Source organism: Vipera ursinii, assembly GCF_947247035.1.
Source record: "Vipera ursinii genome assembly, chromosome: 2".
Classification (NCBI taxonomy): Eukaryota; Metazoa; Chordata; class Lepidosauria; order Squamata; family Viperidae; genus Vipera; species Vipera ursinii.
In genome coordinates, this window is record NC_139513.1 from 169,508,422 (window position 1) to 169,527,442 (window position 19,021).

General features: G+C 43.3%; 1 protein-coding gene across 6 annotated transcripts in view; it reads right to left on the bottom strand.

Annotated features, from left to right (window-relative positions):
* Nucleotides 1–19,021, bottom strand: part of CCDC120 (coiled-coil domain containing 120) — a 45,888-nt gene that overhangs the window by 3,858 nt on the left and 23,009 nt on the right. For 4 of the 6 annotated variants that reach the window (XM_083356749.1, XM_083356748.1, XM_083356750.1 and 1 more), the window contains 7 exons: nt 6,264–6,410; nt 6,029–6,162; nt 5,189–5,302; nt 4,615–4,837; nt 2,665–2,721; nt 1,170–1,368; nt 140–244 (listed from right to left, as the gene is read on the bottom strand). In XM_083356749.1, coding sequence (XP_083212875.1) covers nt 140–244; nt 1,170–1,368; nt 2,665–2,721; nt 4,615–4,837; nt 5,189–5,302; nt 6,029–6,162; nt 6,264–6,312 — 881 coding nt within the window. In that variant the 5' untranslated portion in view covers nt 6,313–6,410. Of the gene's footprint in view, nt 1–139; nt 245–1,169; nt 1,369–2,664; nt 2,722–4,614; nt 4,838–5,188; nt 5,303–6,028; nt 6,163–6,263; nt 6,802–19,021 lie in introns of those variants that run through there. The other 2 variants (XM_083356747.1, XM_083356746.1) reach the window with 2 other exon arrangements.

Below are 19,021 nucleotides of genomic sequence, written 5' to 3' on the forward strand. Positions count from 1 at the left end.
TATAGCAACAATTTGCTGTGCTTCAAATTGCTAGTTACTGCACAGAAAGAGAAAGAGTAAAACAAACCCTGTCCCTCGGCTTGCAGCCTACAAGCAAACCCAGTCAGGAGAAAAAAGGAAAGAAAGGGGAATAGGATACCTTAATTGATGATTTCCACTGCATGCATTTCTTGCTAACACGGGAGTAGCTGGGACACTTCGGCCCTCAAAGCTGGACATGCTTCTGGGGAGGGTGCGATTGGGACTGTATAAACAGACAAGGGATCCTTTTTAAATGAGTGGGTTCAGCGCTTCATGTTTCGAGAGCCACGTTGCAGGCTCACACATGTGCAAATACTTAGAGCAAGAGGAAGATCCCAGTTTCAAAAACAATGTGCTCCAAGAGCTGGGTCACACAAACGGAAATAGCTCAGCTTGGTTTGCAGAAGAAGCTTAAAAGCTGCCCTCTCTAGGCTGCCTTCCCCCCCCCCCCCCCGTTTTCCTGAGAAGGAAGGGTTCGATCCCACTAATCTTCACAAAACAAACTCTAGGGAGAGATGGAGAGGTACCAGCTGGATGGGATTTTCTACTCCTTCCCTTGTTGTCTGTAGTCACTAGTTTCCACTTTAGTTCCTAACCATAAGTGGAAATTTTGACCAGGAGCATCCAACCTTGGCCGCTTTAAGTCTTGCGGACTTCAACTCCCAGAATTCCCCAGCTAGCCATGCTGGCTGAGGAATTCTGGGAGTTGAAGTCCTCAAGGCTTAAAGTGGCCAAGGTTGGATGTCCCTAATCTAGACAACAATGGACCAAGCTTACACAATCAACTGAGCAAGCCAGAAAACTCCTGGGATAGTGTTATTTTTAACGGTCCTTCTATTAGCAGATTTCTGAATTCTTCTGTATGGTTAAAAAAAAGGAAAAGAATTCATTTTATCAAAATAAGACCACAGGCACTCAGAATCTAGTCTATTTCACTTCTGTTCTCCACTACCTGCAAAGCTGACCAGGAATTATTTTACAAACAAAATATTAAATAATTACATCCCACAATTCCATCAGCTCCTTTTGTTGCATTTGTAAATCAGTCCTCTCAGCCCACACAAGACCCTATATTCATGTTGACAGGTCAGCCCTGGTTGCTTTTCTCTCCATTTGCTCAGCCCAGCTTCCCAGCATCTTTGGCTAACCTGGTTGGGCTGGCAACAGAGTTCCTGCGGTCCTTGGCCTCACTGTACAGATCTGGCTGCAAAATTCGCCAGCCTGGCCGGCGGTCAGGACTGCTGGAGATGGCACGTAGGTGATCTCGGGCCTTGGGAGGTGAGGATCTGTCTGGGAAAGCTCCCTGATGGTTGGAGACTTTGGAGGGATGGAAGCTGCGAGGATCATCTGAGGACAGAAGATAGTACATAGGTTAGAAGCATCTGCACACCCCCTTCTTGGCCAAAAGAGAACCACCACCCCCACATTAAAAAAAATCCATTAGTCTCAACACTCTATAGCTTTTTTATAAACAAACAACTATCACCTGGGGAAACTGCTTCTAGATATAAACATATCTATAGAACACATATAGAAAACTAAATTATGGGAGAAACTCTTAGGCTGCTAATTAAAATTATCAACTTAGCATTGTACAGAAAGTAGAATAAGAAGCTGCGGTGCCCAAGTTACATATGAGAGTTTCTAATCCTTTTAAAGACTTTTAAAGGGTCTCGCAACTCATGCATTTTGAAGATGGTGTTGGGTAATTCTCGTCTTCTATGCTCAAGCCATCACGAAACAAACTCAAGAATCCTGGCTTCAAATGATGGTTAAATTAACTCCCAAATTCTGCTTTGAATACTTATTACAATACTTATACCCCACTGACCTCACACCTCTGCCCAAACACCTAACAGTTTGCAGTATATTTGTATAAAACAATTAACAGCTTAAAAATAATCCTTCCTTTGCATCCAAAATTCCAGAAACCTTAATAGATTAAAAGCTCTATGAAATAACTGTTTTCACACTTCTCTTTTAACAGAACCCTCCTGATCTCCAGGGAGTCAAGTAAAGACTCAAAAATGTTATCTCTTGCCATCCACAACTTCATGTTTTAATACTGAAAACCAGACTATTTAACATTTAAAACCAGTCCCTTGAACTATATTCAGAAGACCATTGGCAACACTCTGCCTACAATAATGCTATGCTACTGTACATACAGTACTTCTCAGCTGTCAGCAGGAGGATTGATGCATTTTGTACTAATAGTAGCATCCAGGTAGTCTTCAAAGATAGCCCCATATGCAACACATTGCAGTAATCCATCCTAAGAGTGTCAACTACTAAGGCATGAGTAACTGTCTCCAGATTCTCCCCTCCAGGTGGAGACATAACTATAAGGCGAAATACTGGCCTTATATTGTCTCAAAGCATACATTAAATGAGACAACCCCATACACATGCACAGCCTATGTGGTTTTCTATCAGTCCATTAATTGGTAAAGTGTCATTTTCTGCACATATATAATCTTTGTCTCATCATTCAGTATCCCTCAAGAATTAGATGACAAGAATATCTAAGAAATGTTGAATTTTCAGACCATTTTATTTGTCAGAAATGTAGTTTGTATCTGTTTCTCTCAGACCATCAAGTACTCTTCTTTGACCTGAGAATGAGAACTAAGACGTGCTTACCATTTTCATGGCTGGCTGATTCGGAGAGGGAACTGCTCTCCGAGTGAAATGCCTCTTCTTAAAAAGAAAGAATAAAAAAAATGGATGAGAAAGTCGGAAGATAAAAAAAAAGTGCTTCTCAATGTTGGCAACTTTTAAGATGTGTAGACTTCACTCCCCCACTCTCCCCAACTGGCTGGGGAATTCTAGAAGGTGAAGTCCACACATCTTAAAGTTGTCCAAGTTGAGACCCATTGATGTAATATATCAGCTGAACTGTGGTGGGTCCTGTACTACTCATTCAATGGGATTCACATATACATTTATGCTGCTGTTGCTGATGATGATGATACCTTTTCCAGGACGAGGAATCATCATTGCTTAGGCAAGTATCTTTATAGTTTAAAAAAGAAGTGAATAAAACACTATGATGCTTCCACAGAACACTGAGTGCCCCTCCAAATTGTTCTCTGTCTGGCAAGTAATATTTTTTTTAAAAAAAAAACTTTAAATTTGTTAGTGTATTGGGTTGTTGTTTTTTCAATCTGTTTGATTTATATCCCATCTTTTAGTGAGGAGTTCAAGATGGCGTACATAGTGCTTCCTCCTCTTATTTTTTTCCTATCTTTTATGATAGGCTGCACAGCAAGAGAACGAATGGCTTAATATCACCCAGTAGGATTCTGGGTCTAAGGAGGAACTAAATACTAGGTCTCCCTACTCCCAGTCAGCACCTTCACCCTTAAAATAATGTGCTTATGTTCAAAGTCTTCAAAAAAAATCCCTAAAGGTTTTGGAACAGTACCCCATACTGGCTGTCAATCTCAAGGAATTCCAACATGGAGCAGGGGAACAGTCCCATCTTCCTCTTCAGGGGTAGGCAACCTTGGCTCTTTTATGACTCGTGGACTTCAACTCCCAGAATTCCTGAGCCAGCTATGCTGAGGGGAAAGGAAGAGGTTTCCAAGCTGAGCCATGCTGGCTCAGGAATTCTGGGAGTTGAAGTCCACGAGTCATAAAAGAGCCAAGGTTGCCTAGCCCTGCTCTAGTTCTAACACTGATGTCCTGAAACCTCCCGCAAACTCCTCTTTGGAGCATGTCCCCCACTCCCTGCCTGCCATTTTCCCCTAAAATTTGAGTCCCTCTGTAGCAACTGTACCTGTTGAGCTAAATAATGGCCAGCCTTTCTAATGAAGTATCTAGGGCAGACATGTCAAACACAAGGCCCGGGGGCCAGATCCGGCCCGCGAAGTGGTTTCATGCGGCCCGCGAAGCCATCCTGGAAACAGTGAGGGAACGGCCCCCACTGCCTTGGCCCTGGCCCAGAGACCCTCCTCCTGCCAGAGACCCTCAGATCTGTCCCACTCCTGCCCAGGCCCCCATAGGCACCCTTGATGCAAACGATGTAGAGCTGGCCACGCCCATCCAGTAGGCCATACGCACTTTAGCCACGCCCACCCAGTAGGCCACGCCCACCCAGGCCACGCCCACCCGGCCCCCTGAGGGCAACCGCAATGCTGATGCTGCCCTCAATGAAATTGAATTTGACACCCCTGATCTAGGGGGAGGATAAGAATATTTGGGATGTTTGGAAAATTAGAAGGGATTAAAAGGTTCTGTAGTTTAAACAATGCTATCTTATGGGGCCTGAGAGACAGGCCTTCTCAGGGGTTGCCTCTCCCCTGGGGAACAGCATCCCCATCAAGTCTCCTCACCCTGCTGCATTTTAACAAGGCCACAAGGAGTGTTTCTTTCGGCAGGATGGATGGGAGCCTGCTTTTGAGACTGGCCAATAGTGGGTTTTTTTTGGTTCTTGTAGTTTGTCATCATCCTAACCAATTCCTTTTCCATCTCTGCTTGTGCTTTTAAACCATGTCTATTACACTCTGGTTTGTTGCCTAGCATTGCTGTGGCCAGTGAAGCAGCTGACAAATCGATTAAGCAATCGGCTAAGCAACCGGCATAACTCACCGAGGCCAACCCTCTGGAGGGGTCCTTTGCTCAGCCGTGCCCGGCATTCTGCTACCTGGACCTCCAGCTCCCGCAGGCGCTGAGCAGCATCTGCCTGGACTTGCCGCCGGCGCCGGCGCTGATCAACGGTTAAGTCGGGGGCAACTGCTACCCGTCGGGCAGCCTCAGCCACTTGTTGCTGCAGTGCCAGATCCTGGGCCAGCTCCTCCAGTGAAGGGTTTTCCTAAAAATATAACATTTAGGTGGTTTTATATATATAGCACACACACAATATGTATAAGACCTCATAATAACATATATTAACATATAAACTATTAACACATACATATTATATTATGCTAACACATAATATAACGCATTATAATAACACATATTTATATGTTTATGTTTTTAGGCTTTTAACTGAACACCGCCCATAGTTGCTCTGTGAGTGAGATGGGCAGTCTCCAAATTTGATATATAAATTAATTAACGATAGGGATGTGGCATCAGGAGCATCCCTAAAGCCCACAGGCCTCCTCCCATAGAGAAGCACGGGCTCCCACATTCTCTTACGCGCAGACGGATTGCTCACCTCATTCTTCAAGACAGGGGCAATTCGGGATGCCACTATTGTTCTCCTCCGCACTGGCCACAGCCTTTCTCCAGGTTCCAGGGGATATTCTGGTGGCAACTTTCCTGTCAGTTCCTGGCATCGAGAGGAGAAGCAAGAAACATGAAATAGGTATGAGATCCAGAGGTGAAAACAAGAGTCAATCTCACTTGATATTAGATTTGGCCCAAGGAGACAAACTTCACAGCACTTATAAGAAACTCTTCAACTTTGCAGATAATAATTTGGCCCATGGAAAGCCATTTTGGTTCATTGGAAATCACTGTCTCATATACAGTTGCCTTCCAGAATCTGATGGGTTTAAGCCATGCTGATCCATTCTTACTATTCAGCCAGCCTAGCCAGTGAGGATAAGAGTTGTATTCCAAAATATTTGGAGAGCAGAGAGCCAGAGAAGGCCACATTGGGTTGGCCCAATTTACACCTTTGGGTTGGCCCAATTTACACCATTGGGTTGGCCCAATTTACACCTTTCTGAGGCGGCGTCTCCTTAGGTTATTAATTCTTGAGGAAACTCAGCCAGCCTTTTTCCTGCTTATATTTCTGCAGAAGGTTTGAACCCTGACACAGAGCAGAAAACTTTTAAATTCAAGGTTGGCTGCATACCTCAGCCTAACCCCACCTAGTGCTTTCCAGATGTCCTGGACTACAAAGCCTGTTGCTCAACGATAGTGATGGGAATGATGGCCTAACAAACATCTTAGTCCCCCAGTTGGGAACGTCTAGCTTCTCCAAGCAGCAGATCCACTGCCTCAGTCCCTCCCATTGGCTCCTTATCCTCCTCCTGTCATGCTTAGGTACCGCTTCCTGCAGGCAAACCCGTCGCAGCTCCTTCAGACGTAGGCTGAGCACTTGCTGGAGAGACTTCTGCTTTTCCAGGAGTTCTTGCACCCGCTCTAGCCGAATTCGGGGACAGAACTCTCGCTGCAAAGCTTCTGCAAAAGCAAAGACAGAGCAGCAAACAAGGGATGAGGCTTGAGACCCACTGTATGTCACAGAAATGTTGCTGAACAGGTGGTGGAGGGAAGGGAGTTACCTGAAGAGCTATAGCTGGATGAGTTTATCAGCTGCCCCTTCACCTCCATGTCTTCTGGGGAAGTTCACCTCGTCTCTTGCCTCCAAGGGAAATCACTTGGCTCTGAGTCCCATCAGGAATTCCTAGATGGAGGACGGCAGACGGTTACTGTCAAAGAGAGAGAAAGGAGGAATAGAAAGGGAGCGTGCTTCTGCTGGCCCAGGCAAGGTGAGTCATCAGCAGAGGGCAGGATATTGCCAAAATAAATAAATAAATAAATAAAAAATCTGCCAGACTGTGGCAGAGGGCATGCATAACCACACAGAGAGACAAGCAGGGACGGGAGTGGTATTTTGTGCTCAAAACAACTCACTTTTGAGGAAGGAGGAAGTTGCAGAGATCAATTTGCTCACAAATTTAAAAAAAAAAAACGCCATGGAAGATGCCTGTTTCTTTGGAGAGTTCTTAAAGAGTACTTGATATCATCCAGACATGTTGGACTTTACCTCCCATAGCCAGCACAGAGAACCGAAGGATGTGAGACTACTAGCCTAAGATGACTTGCAGTTTCTACTGTTTGACCCAGGAGCATAGACTGCTGAGTGAATGGTGGAAAACTGCAACACCAAATCTGTGTTCTGCTGCCTCGGGCCCTATTCAATTCTCCAAGGCACAGCGTCAATGCTGGAATCATAATATTCTAACTTGGGGGTAACACACCTCTCAGCAACCATATTTGGCAAACTGAGATTCCTGTTAATGGTAGTATTCAACTACTCCCAACAGATCACTCAGAACTCTTGTAGTCAAGAGCACAGAGAAGGACACAACCATTGGAAATTCAACCTTTTGTGGTCTGTGAGGCAGATGCACACAGCAGAAGATTCTATGGAAGCTTTACCCAACCTGGGAATTCTGGGAGTTGTAGGCCTAAGGCATCTGGAGAGTGTTTATTACAAGAAAGACTGCACTGTAGGCAGCATTTTAGCTAGCTTTAATTGGCACTTGTATTATGCCTATAATTGTAGAGGGAGGGAGGAATGCATCTTGTCCATCTTCTTCAATTTGGCTCCTTCCAAGATATTGACTACTGTTCCCAACAGTCCCACACAAAACATAAGCATGAAATCACCCAAATGTTAAGCATAGGTCAGGTAATTCTCGACTTACGATGATTTGTTTGGCAAATGTTCAAAGTTACAAGGGCACTGAAAAAGTTATTCTAGACTTATAGTTTGCCATCACAGCGCTGTGGATGCTGGAAGACGAGCTCCGTCTTTCACATCCGGATTCATCCCGCTGGGGGACCCTGGAAAGGGTCGAAATTCGCCCTGAGGGGCGATCAGCAAGGAGGGGACCCCCGTTTGATCTGGGCCCTTCCATTTGATCTGGGGAAGCCCTCCAAACCAGCGGGGGAAAGACCTGCCATAGCAACATGGCTCATCACTAAGCTGCTGACACCAAAGTCAAAATTACTACCAAGCACCTTTAAAGCAATGCAGATGAAACTGGGTGAGATCTGATCTTCTCTTTAAGACTTTAAATATCTTTTCCTGTAAAAGCTGCCCAAAGTATTTTTTCCCCTGTGAGGAGAGAGGGAAGGGAACTTTTACCCAACCCTCTAACAAAAGCGGTGACTAACTACCCAGGGGAATCAGAGAAACTATAAGAACAATATTAATCTAATTGGATGTATATGCTTTTGAAACTTGGAGACGTTTGTTTTTATCTAAAAAAAAAGAAATAAAACTTGAAAAGCTATCACAAAAACTTTGGACTTAAAAACCTTTAAATGGCATCGGTGACGTATGGTATTACAACTTGTTATTGCCTAAATCAGGGCTTTTCAACCAGTGGTACGGGTACCACCTGTGGTACATTGGCACCTGGTAGGTGGTACGCGGCCATCCTAGAAAAGTGGTAGCGGGGGAGGGGAATGAGCTGAACCAGTGGCAGCACCGCACAAGCCTGAGCGACAGATGGCTGGAGCTGCTGTTAGGGCTCAGCGGAAGTGCCAGGATCAGCGCCGGGCTCCAGCTGGAGCTCGGGGCTGATACTGGTGCTTCTGAGCCCAAAAGAAATGCTGATCATCTGGAATGTTGCAGCATCTCCAGGGTCTTGTGATTTACATTCAGATGCATGGCAACTGATTCATATTTATGATGGTCACAGTGTCCGAGGGTCATGTGAAGTGACCGAAACCTGCTGCAACCACCCAGCAGGGGGCAGGAATAAAAACCAAACACCCCCCACCCCACCCCCACTGCCAATCCTCAACAGAAATGCTCACAACAATGAAAACCTCGGACAAGAGGAAGAGCGCCACCGGGCGGGCAGGCAGGTGTCTTGCTCGGCTGTGGCTTGGGGGGCACTTTTTTTCAGTGCCATTGTAACTTTGAACAGTCACTAACCGAACAGTTGTAAGTCAAGGACTACCTGTACTTCATCACTTTTTTCCTTTTTTTGTCATCAAGTTTTTGACACCTTGCTAGGCAACTGGTGGTACTCGGATGTTGCCATATCATAAAAGTGGTACAATGGGTGAAAAGGTTGAAAAGCCCTGGCCTAAATGAGACTTGGCTTGAAGTCCAGACTCTAGAAAAAAATTTTCTGACCTTGACAGATACACACCTGTGAAAAACTCAGTTGCAAAGAAGGAACTTCTGGGCGGCATATCTGGCCTGTTTGAACTATGAATGTAAACCTTTACTCACTTCCAGAACTATACGTGGGGAATTGCTTTCCTATTTCTTTACATGAGAAGCATCTGTTATTACAAGAGATGATGGAATACCTTGGACTATAAATTCTTATTTCCACTATAAAAACTACCTACATGTGAAATAGATGTCCCATACCTAGTTATAAAAAACAAAAAAACTATTTTTAACGTTTGATTTTAAAGTCTTCAACTTAACACATTATCAAGAGAATATGGATGAAGAGCAGGAAAAAAATCCTTTCCATGTTGAAATCAATACATGAAACCATTCTTTCAGCTTGTGACAAAATAAGATGCAACATAAAGGAACAAAATGCCAGCTTAGATATACAAACCGAGATCTTGATTACAACCAAAGAACTAACAATGCAGAAAATAACAGGAGAAATGGAACAATTGACCAACAGATCCAGCCAACGGAAAAATCAGAAAAGGGAGTAACAACACTGAAAATGGAAAAGACTTTTTACATAAATCAGAAGAAATTTGAGGAAAAGGAAGAAGAACAGATTGAATGGAAGATAAACCTATCAGGACAATTGTGGGAAATTGGAGTAATAGGGAGGCGATCTAATGAATACAAATGGGCTAGTTTTTCTGAAAAAACTGCAACCAAATGGTCTTTCTTATTTCAAATAATATATATAATAACAGAGGGAGAACTATTTGATGATTCAAAAGTACTTACATGGAAGGTTAGTTGGCAAAGGAAGAAAGCCAGAATAAGGCTGAAGAAAACTAGGGTTTCGATTTATTAGAGGGGATTTTATATTACTAATTAGAGGGTTGAATATGGTGGAAAATAGATAATTTTTAGAAAATAAAATAACATTATAATTGAATAGGTAAGATGTGTAACAAGACTAATAGACTTTGGTATGAAAAGGGAAGAAGGGAGAAGTTGAGATAAGGGAAATTTTGGTCACCTAATTTAAAATATTTGGAAATCAGTTGAAAATAAGAATTCTGCTTGCTCAATATGAGATAATAGATATTACCAGAAAAAGAGAGGGAGAATTTGATGTCTTAAAAATTAGATCTAAATGAAAAAAAAATGTATGTTATTGATTTATTGATTAACCCAGACAATATAGTGGTTTTAATTTATTATAGGGAATACCGTATTATTAATTAGATGGTTTAATATGGTGGAAAATAGATAACTTTTAGAAAACAGAACAAGACTATATGCAAATAGATAAGATGTGTATTTAGAATATTAGATTTTGTTATGAAATGGGAAAAAGGAAGAAGTTGAGATAAGGGAAACTTTGGTTACCTAAAGCCTGGAAATTATAAATACCAACTGTTAATCTGAATATTGATGGGAAATTAAAGCTTGGGAAAAAAGCAATAACAGGACATTGATTGTATATAAGGACTGAATGTAAACACAATTAAGATATGTATAAGCTAAAATTATTGATAAATGTAACAGTGATGTTTTTACTTAGTTGATAATAATTATATTAGCCTAATATGTTACTCGTCCCAGCTTCTGCCCACCTAGCAGTTCGAAAGCACGTAAAAATGCAAGTAGAAAAATAGGGACCACTACAGTGGGAAGGTAACAGCGTTCCGTGCGCCTTTGGCGTCTAGTCATGCCGGCCACATGACCACGGAGACGTCCTCGGACAAGCGCTGGCTCTTCGGCTTTGAAACGGAGATGAGCACCGGCCCCTAGAGTCGGAAACGACTAGCACGCATGTGCGGGGGAACCTTTACCTTTAATATGAGATAGTAGATATTAAGGGAAAAAAGAGAGGAAATATCTGATGTTGTAACTTGAGATTTGTACTAAAGATTTATGTATGTTATTGAATCATTGATTAACCCAGTCACCACATTGCTTTTTAAATACTTAATTGTAAAATTAGAAAACTAATAAAATATTATTTTTAAAAAAGTTACTCTCAACTGGTCCTCCTTGCACGTAGAACAGTCACAGCATCTCCACAGCATTTTGAAGAGATCAAAATTTGGGCCCTCGGCAATTGATACGTATTTGTGATGGCTGCCGTGGCTGGGCATCTCATGTGATCAGCATTTAAGGACCATCCCAGTTGGCCTCTGACAAGCAAAGACAATGGGGAAAGCTGGATTCATTTCAAGCGACTCATCCAATGACTGCAGTGATTTGCTTAACCACTATGGCAAAAGAGGTCATAAAACTGGGCACAACACACTTAACAACCACCTTGCTTAGCAACGGAAATTCTGGTCTCACTTTTGGTCGTAAGCTGAGCACTACATGTAAGTTACCCCAGGAATCCTAAGTGCAATGAGTTGCTACTTTGAGATATGGTGTTGTGAAAAGATTGCTTTTTTCTTGCAAGAATTTAATTTAATTTAATTTAATTTATTGAGATTTCTATTCCGCCCTTCTCCCAAAGGGACTCAGGGCGGTTCACAGGGCATAAATATAAATGACAATACAAAAATTAAAAGACAATTAAATCAATGCCCAAGTTAAAACAAGAATAATAAAACAAGCCTATAAAAACCCATGTACCCCCATCAGGCCAGACCCACTAGTTCAAATAAATGGGTCTTCAACCCGCGACGGAAGGATTGGAGGTCTGATGCCATCCGGAGCTCGACCGGCAGTTGGTTCCATAACGCCGGAGCACCCACAGAGAAGGCCCTCCCCCTGGGGGCCACCAGTCGACATTCCTTGACAGGAGGCACCCTGAGGAGGCCCTCTCTGTGGGCACGCACAGGGCGGAGGGGAATCGACGCCGGCAGCAGGTGGTCCTCGAGGTATCGCGGACCCATGCCATGTAGGGACTTAAAGATCATAACCAAAACCTTGAACCTTCAAGAAGAGCTTGAGAGAACTCCTACTTCAAATGCCAACATACCAAAATGGGTCTTCTTATACTTCAGCAGCAGGAGGCTAGACGTGGAGGAAAAGAGGTGTCCGCTGATCTCACTCTCTCTTCTTACGTGCCCTCAACCCTCCAGCATTTAGAGCTCACGGGCATTGTGCCTCTTGAATACAAGACTCCATTTAGCAACTGTACATGACCCATGTTTTCATTTCCTTCCCCTCAGCCAGGGATACTTTCAGACGCAAGACTCATCAATTTCTAGCCTTCCCAGCACAGTGCTCTCAATTTAAATAGACATTTATTTATTTATTTATTTTAATTCCATTTATATCCCGCCCTTCTCCGAAGACTCAGGGCGGCTTACAAGCTTAGCAGTAGCCTTCATTCTATGCATGTATTATATCCTTTGATGTTGTTACATTGAGGAGTTTTCCTTGCTGGGGACAGCCCTGGTAATTATGGGCCTAAAGGGAATTTTTGCGCTGGTTCCCCTTTTTCCCAGTGAAGGGCAGCCCTCAAAAGGAGGAAAAAGGCAAAAGAGCTTCCGGCTGTTTTTCTCCTCCTTCCCCACCAACTCAACTGACACAAACAAGCCGGATGGGAAGTCTGGGGGCAGTAAGACAGCTGGTCCCTTCTTTACACAATCTCTGTGCTGGGGCCAAAGGCTGCAGCTGCTTTTCGGTGAGACCCGATCCTGGCCAAGCCAGCTGGGAGTCCAGGGCAAGAGCAGGGCCAAAAAACCACCCAAGTTACATAATTAATTCAAGTCACAGCTGAGGCCAAGAACAGCTGTTGCCAAAAAGCACACCAAGAACAACATCCTGGTCAGGTAGGCTTGCTTGGGAAGTTTCTGTCCAGTACAGCCTGGCCCTGCTTCTGTCATCTTTTTTTTTAACTAGGTTTTTTTTAAAAAAAAAATTATGGGTAACAGATAACTCAAATGTAAGTACAAATTTATGAAAATATAAACAACAGGTAATACAGGTAAAGAAATATATTTATGTAAATATAAATATAAGCAGTAAGATATGGGTGGATCGCCAATGAATCTGAAATAACCATATTCTAATACATTATTATAATATTACAAAATATAATGTCATTTCATATCCATTTTCCAATCAAAACATATCCCAATATACTTTAAGCTAAAGATATTTGGTCAACACTATTCAAATTATTATAGAAAGAGAGAAAGGGTAGGTGATCAACAATTGGAATTGCTGTCACTAAGCAAAATTGTAAAGTGTGATGTTACATGACTGTGTTGCTTATACATATATATATATACATACATACATACGCAGGTCCCAGTTACCATTGTTAAAGGAGGACTGTGTGAATTGTTAAACAAAGACCTCATATCATTATAACTTTGGATTTCCTGCTGGCTTCCCCATTGAGTTTGTGGGAAGATGGTAGCGCACACTGAAAATCACGATCAAGTGACCAGAGTTTGCTGCAATGTTGTAACTGCAGGAACACTGTGATAGCTGGACCTATGAGAACCCATCATAAATACCATTTGTTCAGCACCATCAACAGTTGCTGATTGAATGGCCATAAAACAAGGACTTTCTGTAGATGGTATGTCAAGTTAAAATATAAACTTCAAAAAACCTCAGTTCTGTATATGGCACAATTCTATGTACAACACTGTACAATTAAATAATTCAAATAGAATTGAATTCTACCTCAGATTTAGTTTTTAAATATGAAGTTATTTTAGACATTGAGGCATATTCCCAAAATTTGGCTAACCATTCTTCTGAAGAAGGTAATCAAGCATCTTTTCTAATAAAAAGCATGTAGAACACATTAACATACATAATGCCAATTCAGAATATTCTGAAGAAATATAGGACTGAATGAAATTTAATAAAACTATCCCTGAATGCGACGGGATTACAACTTTCGGGATTTGTTCTATTTTATATTAAATAATTTTGCAGTATGACTGAGCTTTGCAACATTGCCACCACATAAGAAAAAAGGATCCAACATTTCCATCACTTTTCCAGAAAAATAACTCATCATAGCAATCAAGACTGGAATGATGTATTAGCAGCAAAACATCTTGTACCCGTTCTTTCTGTATATAATAGGTAAGGTAAATTTAATGTTCTTTTTCCATTACGGTTCCCACTGTTGTATATCTATAACTATGTTCTAATTCTGTAGCATTTAATCATACAGTCATTGATACGTTTGGGTTCCAACCCTATTTTCACAAGAAAATCATAAATTGTGCCTAACAAATGTTCGATATTGTGCCTTGTAACATGGTCAAATTCAGTCAACTTTCTCAGTGGTTCCTTTTCTTTTCTAGAATTTGTATTGTTGTGCTGCTTATTGGAAAATACTGAAACCAATTAAAAGTAGAATGTGTCCTCTTTCAGGCCAAGAATTTGCCCTTATAGGTAAAGGTAAAGGTTCCCCCGCACATGCGTGCTAGTCGTTTCCAACTCTAGGTGCCGGTGCTCATCTCCGTTTCAAAGACGAAGAGCCAGCGCTTGTCCGAGGACGTCTCCATGGTCATGTGGCCGGCATGACTAGACGCCAAAGGCGCATGGAACGCTGTTACCTTCCCACCGTAGTGGTCCCTATTTTTCTACTTGCATTTTTTACGTGCTTTCGAACTGCTAGGTTGGCAGAAGCTGGGACGAGTAACAGGCGCTCACTCTGTTACGCGGCACTCGGGATTCGACCCACCAGACTGCCGACCTTCTGATCAACAAGCTCAGCGTCCTAACCCACTGAGCCACCGCGTCCCTTATATCTCACCATTAAAGTTCCAGCACTCTCCACTCTATGTTGTCCATGTGTGCATGACCACAACTTCCATTACCCACTGCAAGCACCACCTACAATTGTTATGGAGTATGGGAGCTGACACGGATTTTTAACATCTCCTTGCAAACGGCCTGTGTATCATCGTGCTTGAAAGCAGCTACCATTGTCCCGGTCCCCAAGAAAACTGCAGTTGAGTGCCTGAATGACTACAGACCTATTGCATTAACGTCTGTAGTCATGAAATGCTTCAAAAGACTGGTTCTCCAACATCTTAGGACATGCCTCCCACTGGACTTTGATAAACATCAATTTGCCTACAGGGGAAATAGGTCGACAGACGAAGCCATAGCTACTGCTTTACACTCTGTAGCAAGTCATCTCGAGAAACCTGGAAGTTATGTCAGGATGCTTTTTGTTGACTACAGCTCGGCTTTCAATACCATTTTGCCGAGCATTCTCATCGAGAAGCTGACTGACTTGAAATTCTCCCCCGCCATTTGCGATTGGATTCAAGACTTTCTTAGGGACCGGTTACAAACAGTGAGGGTCGGGTCTGCTTTGTCCACCTCCCTGAAGCTTTGCACCGGCATGCCACAGGGCTGTGTGCTTAGCCCCTACCTGTACTCTTTATACACATATGATTGTGTATCATCTGACCCATCCACTGCGATAATCAAGTTCGCAGATGATACAACTGTGGTGGGTCTTATTACAGGTGGGGATGAGACAGCATACAGGGCGGAGGCACAAAAACTATCCATATGGTGTAGTAACAACAACTTGCACCTAAACATCGGCAAGACGAAAGAGATGGTGTTAGACTTCCAGAGAAAAAAGGAGGAACCTGCCCCACTTTACATCGGGGAGGACTGTGTGGAGAGAGTTTCCTCCTTTAAATTTCTGGGAGTCTACCTCTGTGAAGATCTGACCCGGAAAGTTAACACAACCCAGGTGGCTAGAAAGGCCCAACAGAGGCTTCACTTTCTCAGGGTCTTGCGGAAGAACAGGGTAGAACAATGGCTAATGACCCTCTTTTACCAGTCTACTATAGAGCGCGTCCTCTCGTATGGTATTGTGGTTTAGTATGCTGGTCTGACAGCCGCGGACAGGAAAGTATTACCGAGGGTAGTGAGCACAGCACAAGACATTGTGGGCTGTTCCCTGACACCACTCGATGACATCGCCAGGGCTCGTTGCCTTGGAAGAGTGAGGAAGATTCTCAGGGATGACTCACACCCTGGACAGTATCTCTTTACTCTCCTACCATTGGGTAGGAGATATAGCAGTATAGCCAGCCGTACCAACAGGCTGAAAAACAGCTTTTATTGGTGGGCTGTTAGGCTTTTGAATGGGATATCATCTCTGTGAACTTATACAGAATTGACTTGGGAGGCCGGTGTGTGGTGTAGTTGGTTCACATGGTGTGGTAGGATGGAGGGTTTGTTGTCACTGTGTGTTGGGGGGAGGGAGCACGGGGAGAGGCTCAGCTAATCTCAATGTACACATGTTGTACTTTGACAATAAAGGTTTATTATTATTATTTTATTATTAATTCAGAGCTCCTTGTGCTGCCAAGCTTGAGAAAGCTACCTGTAAATCCTCTAGTCTAGCACTTAAAAACAAGGTTTAGCAAATACAAATCCATACAGCCATAATTCCCACCCCTGTTGCAGACACGCATAAACACATACATTTGACATTTCTACATGTTAGTGAATAGATCGTCCTACCATACTTCCACAAAACAATATGGGGACAGAAAGCAAAGGGGGAAGCAAGCCTTGTCACTGACATTCCCCCCCCCCCACTTCCAAGGCTCTTGAGATTAGCACAGCCAATTCCTTTTCCATGACTCTTTAGTGTCAACACCTTCCTTCTTACCCCTCCCAGTGATTGTTCTCAGGGAGTGGATAAGAAAGGTGACTATTGGGAGCCAGGAAAATACTGTTAGTGCTGCTCTATTAAATATTGCTCCATTTCTATTAAGAAAGAAAGGGGAAATTGAAATGGAAGTAGGTGAGCCTGGAAAAATCAAACTGGAAAATAGAAGTAGGTGAATGTAGAAAAATCCAACAGACCTCTGCCAGCCATGAGGAGCAGGAGCAGGAGCTAGCTGGGTGTATTGGTGCTTATAGATCAGATCTCTCTCTGATCTATATTCAGAGCAATATATGAACTCAGTCATGAGTTCATATATTGCTCTGAATTACCGGTTGCTTTGCTTTGGCTTAATAAGTAAGCCATGACTGTCTGAGTTTGGATCTCCTAATCCAAAATCAAATAAACTATATTATGGCTTAATGCGATGCCTGAATTCAGCTTATTTGTATGAACTAGCCATGTGGAATTTAGTCAGCCAGACATGGGCTACCACTCTGTGCCAGCAGTTTGAGTCTCACCGGCTCAAGGTTGACTCAGCCTTCCATCCTTCTGAGGTTGGTAAAATGAGGACCCAGATTGTTGGGGGCAATATGCTGACTTTGTAAACTGCTTAGAGAGAGGGCTGTAGAGCACTAGGAAGCAGTATGTAAGTCTACCTGCAATTGCTATTGCTATTCTTCCCATTTTGCATACAGAGCAGGGGTGGGGAGAACTAAGGCAAGCAATGTGGAATCCAAATACAGGCCTGCATTAAGCCATAGTTATGTATCTGCACGCTGCATGAAACCAATTTACTGAACTGCAGTCTACTGAATAAACTGGTTGACTGGGTTCTTACAAAGCAACAAAGGACATTATAGTTTAATGTGTGAGGTGAGACCCAGCCAAAGTGAAAGAATTTCCTGCATGGTGACTACAACATTGGTGTAGAGTTCAGTAGGTGGAGCCCTTCCCCGGAAACCCTTACAACACCTGGTCACGTCACCTTGGCTGGCAGCCTGCAGCAAAGGTTCACCTAATCCCCAGACAAGAGTCAAGCAGAGCAGGCAGGAACACATCCTCCTAGAGTCAGCAAGATAACAATTTCCTCAACCCCTCCACCCACCCCCTGTTCTGCTTCTGGAATCATTGATTCCCAAGCTCAGAGTGCTAGACAAAATTCAGACACCCCTGTTTCTGACCAAGGCCTTCATTTTTTAGCCCCAGATCTTTTTTTTTATTATTAAAAAGTTTTAACATACAATTTTTCCCCAAAAAATCCCCCCTCCCCCTCCCTTCTCCCTCCCCCCCTTCCTCCAGATCTTTTTTTTTAAAGACTTCAGTTCATCCCTGAATGCGAAAAGTGAAGCACTCCTCTGTTGACTTACAAAAATTGTGCACTCTTTACTGCCATCCAATGGTTGCTGTGCAGATTGCATCCAGTTCCAGAGGCACCACCTATGCCCCAAGAGTCAGATTTTATGCATTACATGCAGAAAGAAACTGGAAAGATAATGAGGAAGAGAGATGTAAGCAGGCTTAGGCCCCAGTATTACACTCAAAATTAAGCTCCCTAGGACTGATTCTCTTGAAGGCTGTAGATCAGGCATGTCAAACACAAGGCCCGGGGGCCAGATCCGGCCCACGAAGTGGTTCCATGTGGCCCGCGAAGCCATCCTGGAAACAGTGAGGGAATGGCCTCCACTGCCTTGGCCCTGGCCCAGAGACCCTCCTCCTGCCAGAGACCCTCAGATCTGCCCCACTCCTGCCCAGACCCCCATAGGCACCCTTGATGCGAACGATGTAGAGCTAGCCACACCCACCCAGTAGGCCACGCCCACCCTGGCCACACCCACCCGGCCCCCTGAGGGCAACTGCAATGCTGATGTGGCCCTCAATGAAATTGAGTTTGACACCCCTGCTGTAGATCAAATATAGGTGTCCCAATTCTCTAACTCACTCTGTCTCTTTTGACCTTGATTTGTAGCAAATGTTACAGAACTAAAATTTCCAAAGGTGTTTTCATTTCCTTCCCATCAGGTGCCTGATCACCCCTTGATTTTTCATGTTCTCATCCTCTCATGAGGAGTTCAGAATTTTTTCCTCACTGCACTTATCTTCATCTCAGCCCTGAAAGGTGGGGGAGCCCAAGAGATTACACCCAGCCAAAGTTGTCCCTATGGAGTTAATGACTAAGGGGAATTGCAGCTCACTTTTTCTTTCACCTGCTGCCACTTTGTGCTGGTTTTCATACTGCACAAAGAACAAATTATAGGTCTGTCGTGAACTTTGCCAGCCCGGTGCAGTTTGATAAATCTGTCCTTTATGCTTCTTTTTAAGCAACTAATTTGATTGATGGGTTCACATAACCCACTTAGTTCAGATGAAAAAACCCAAAGGTTGCATAGACAGATAGATTTCATTTGGTGGCTTGTTTGGACTTTAATGGAGTACGTCCTCTAGTGGGTTGGGTAACCCCAGAGTGGTGGGTTCAACGTATTGTGTACATCAGGACTCTTCAAACTTGGCCCTTTTATGACTTGTGGACTTCAACTCCCAGAATTCCTCAGCCA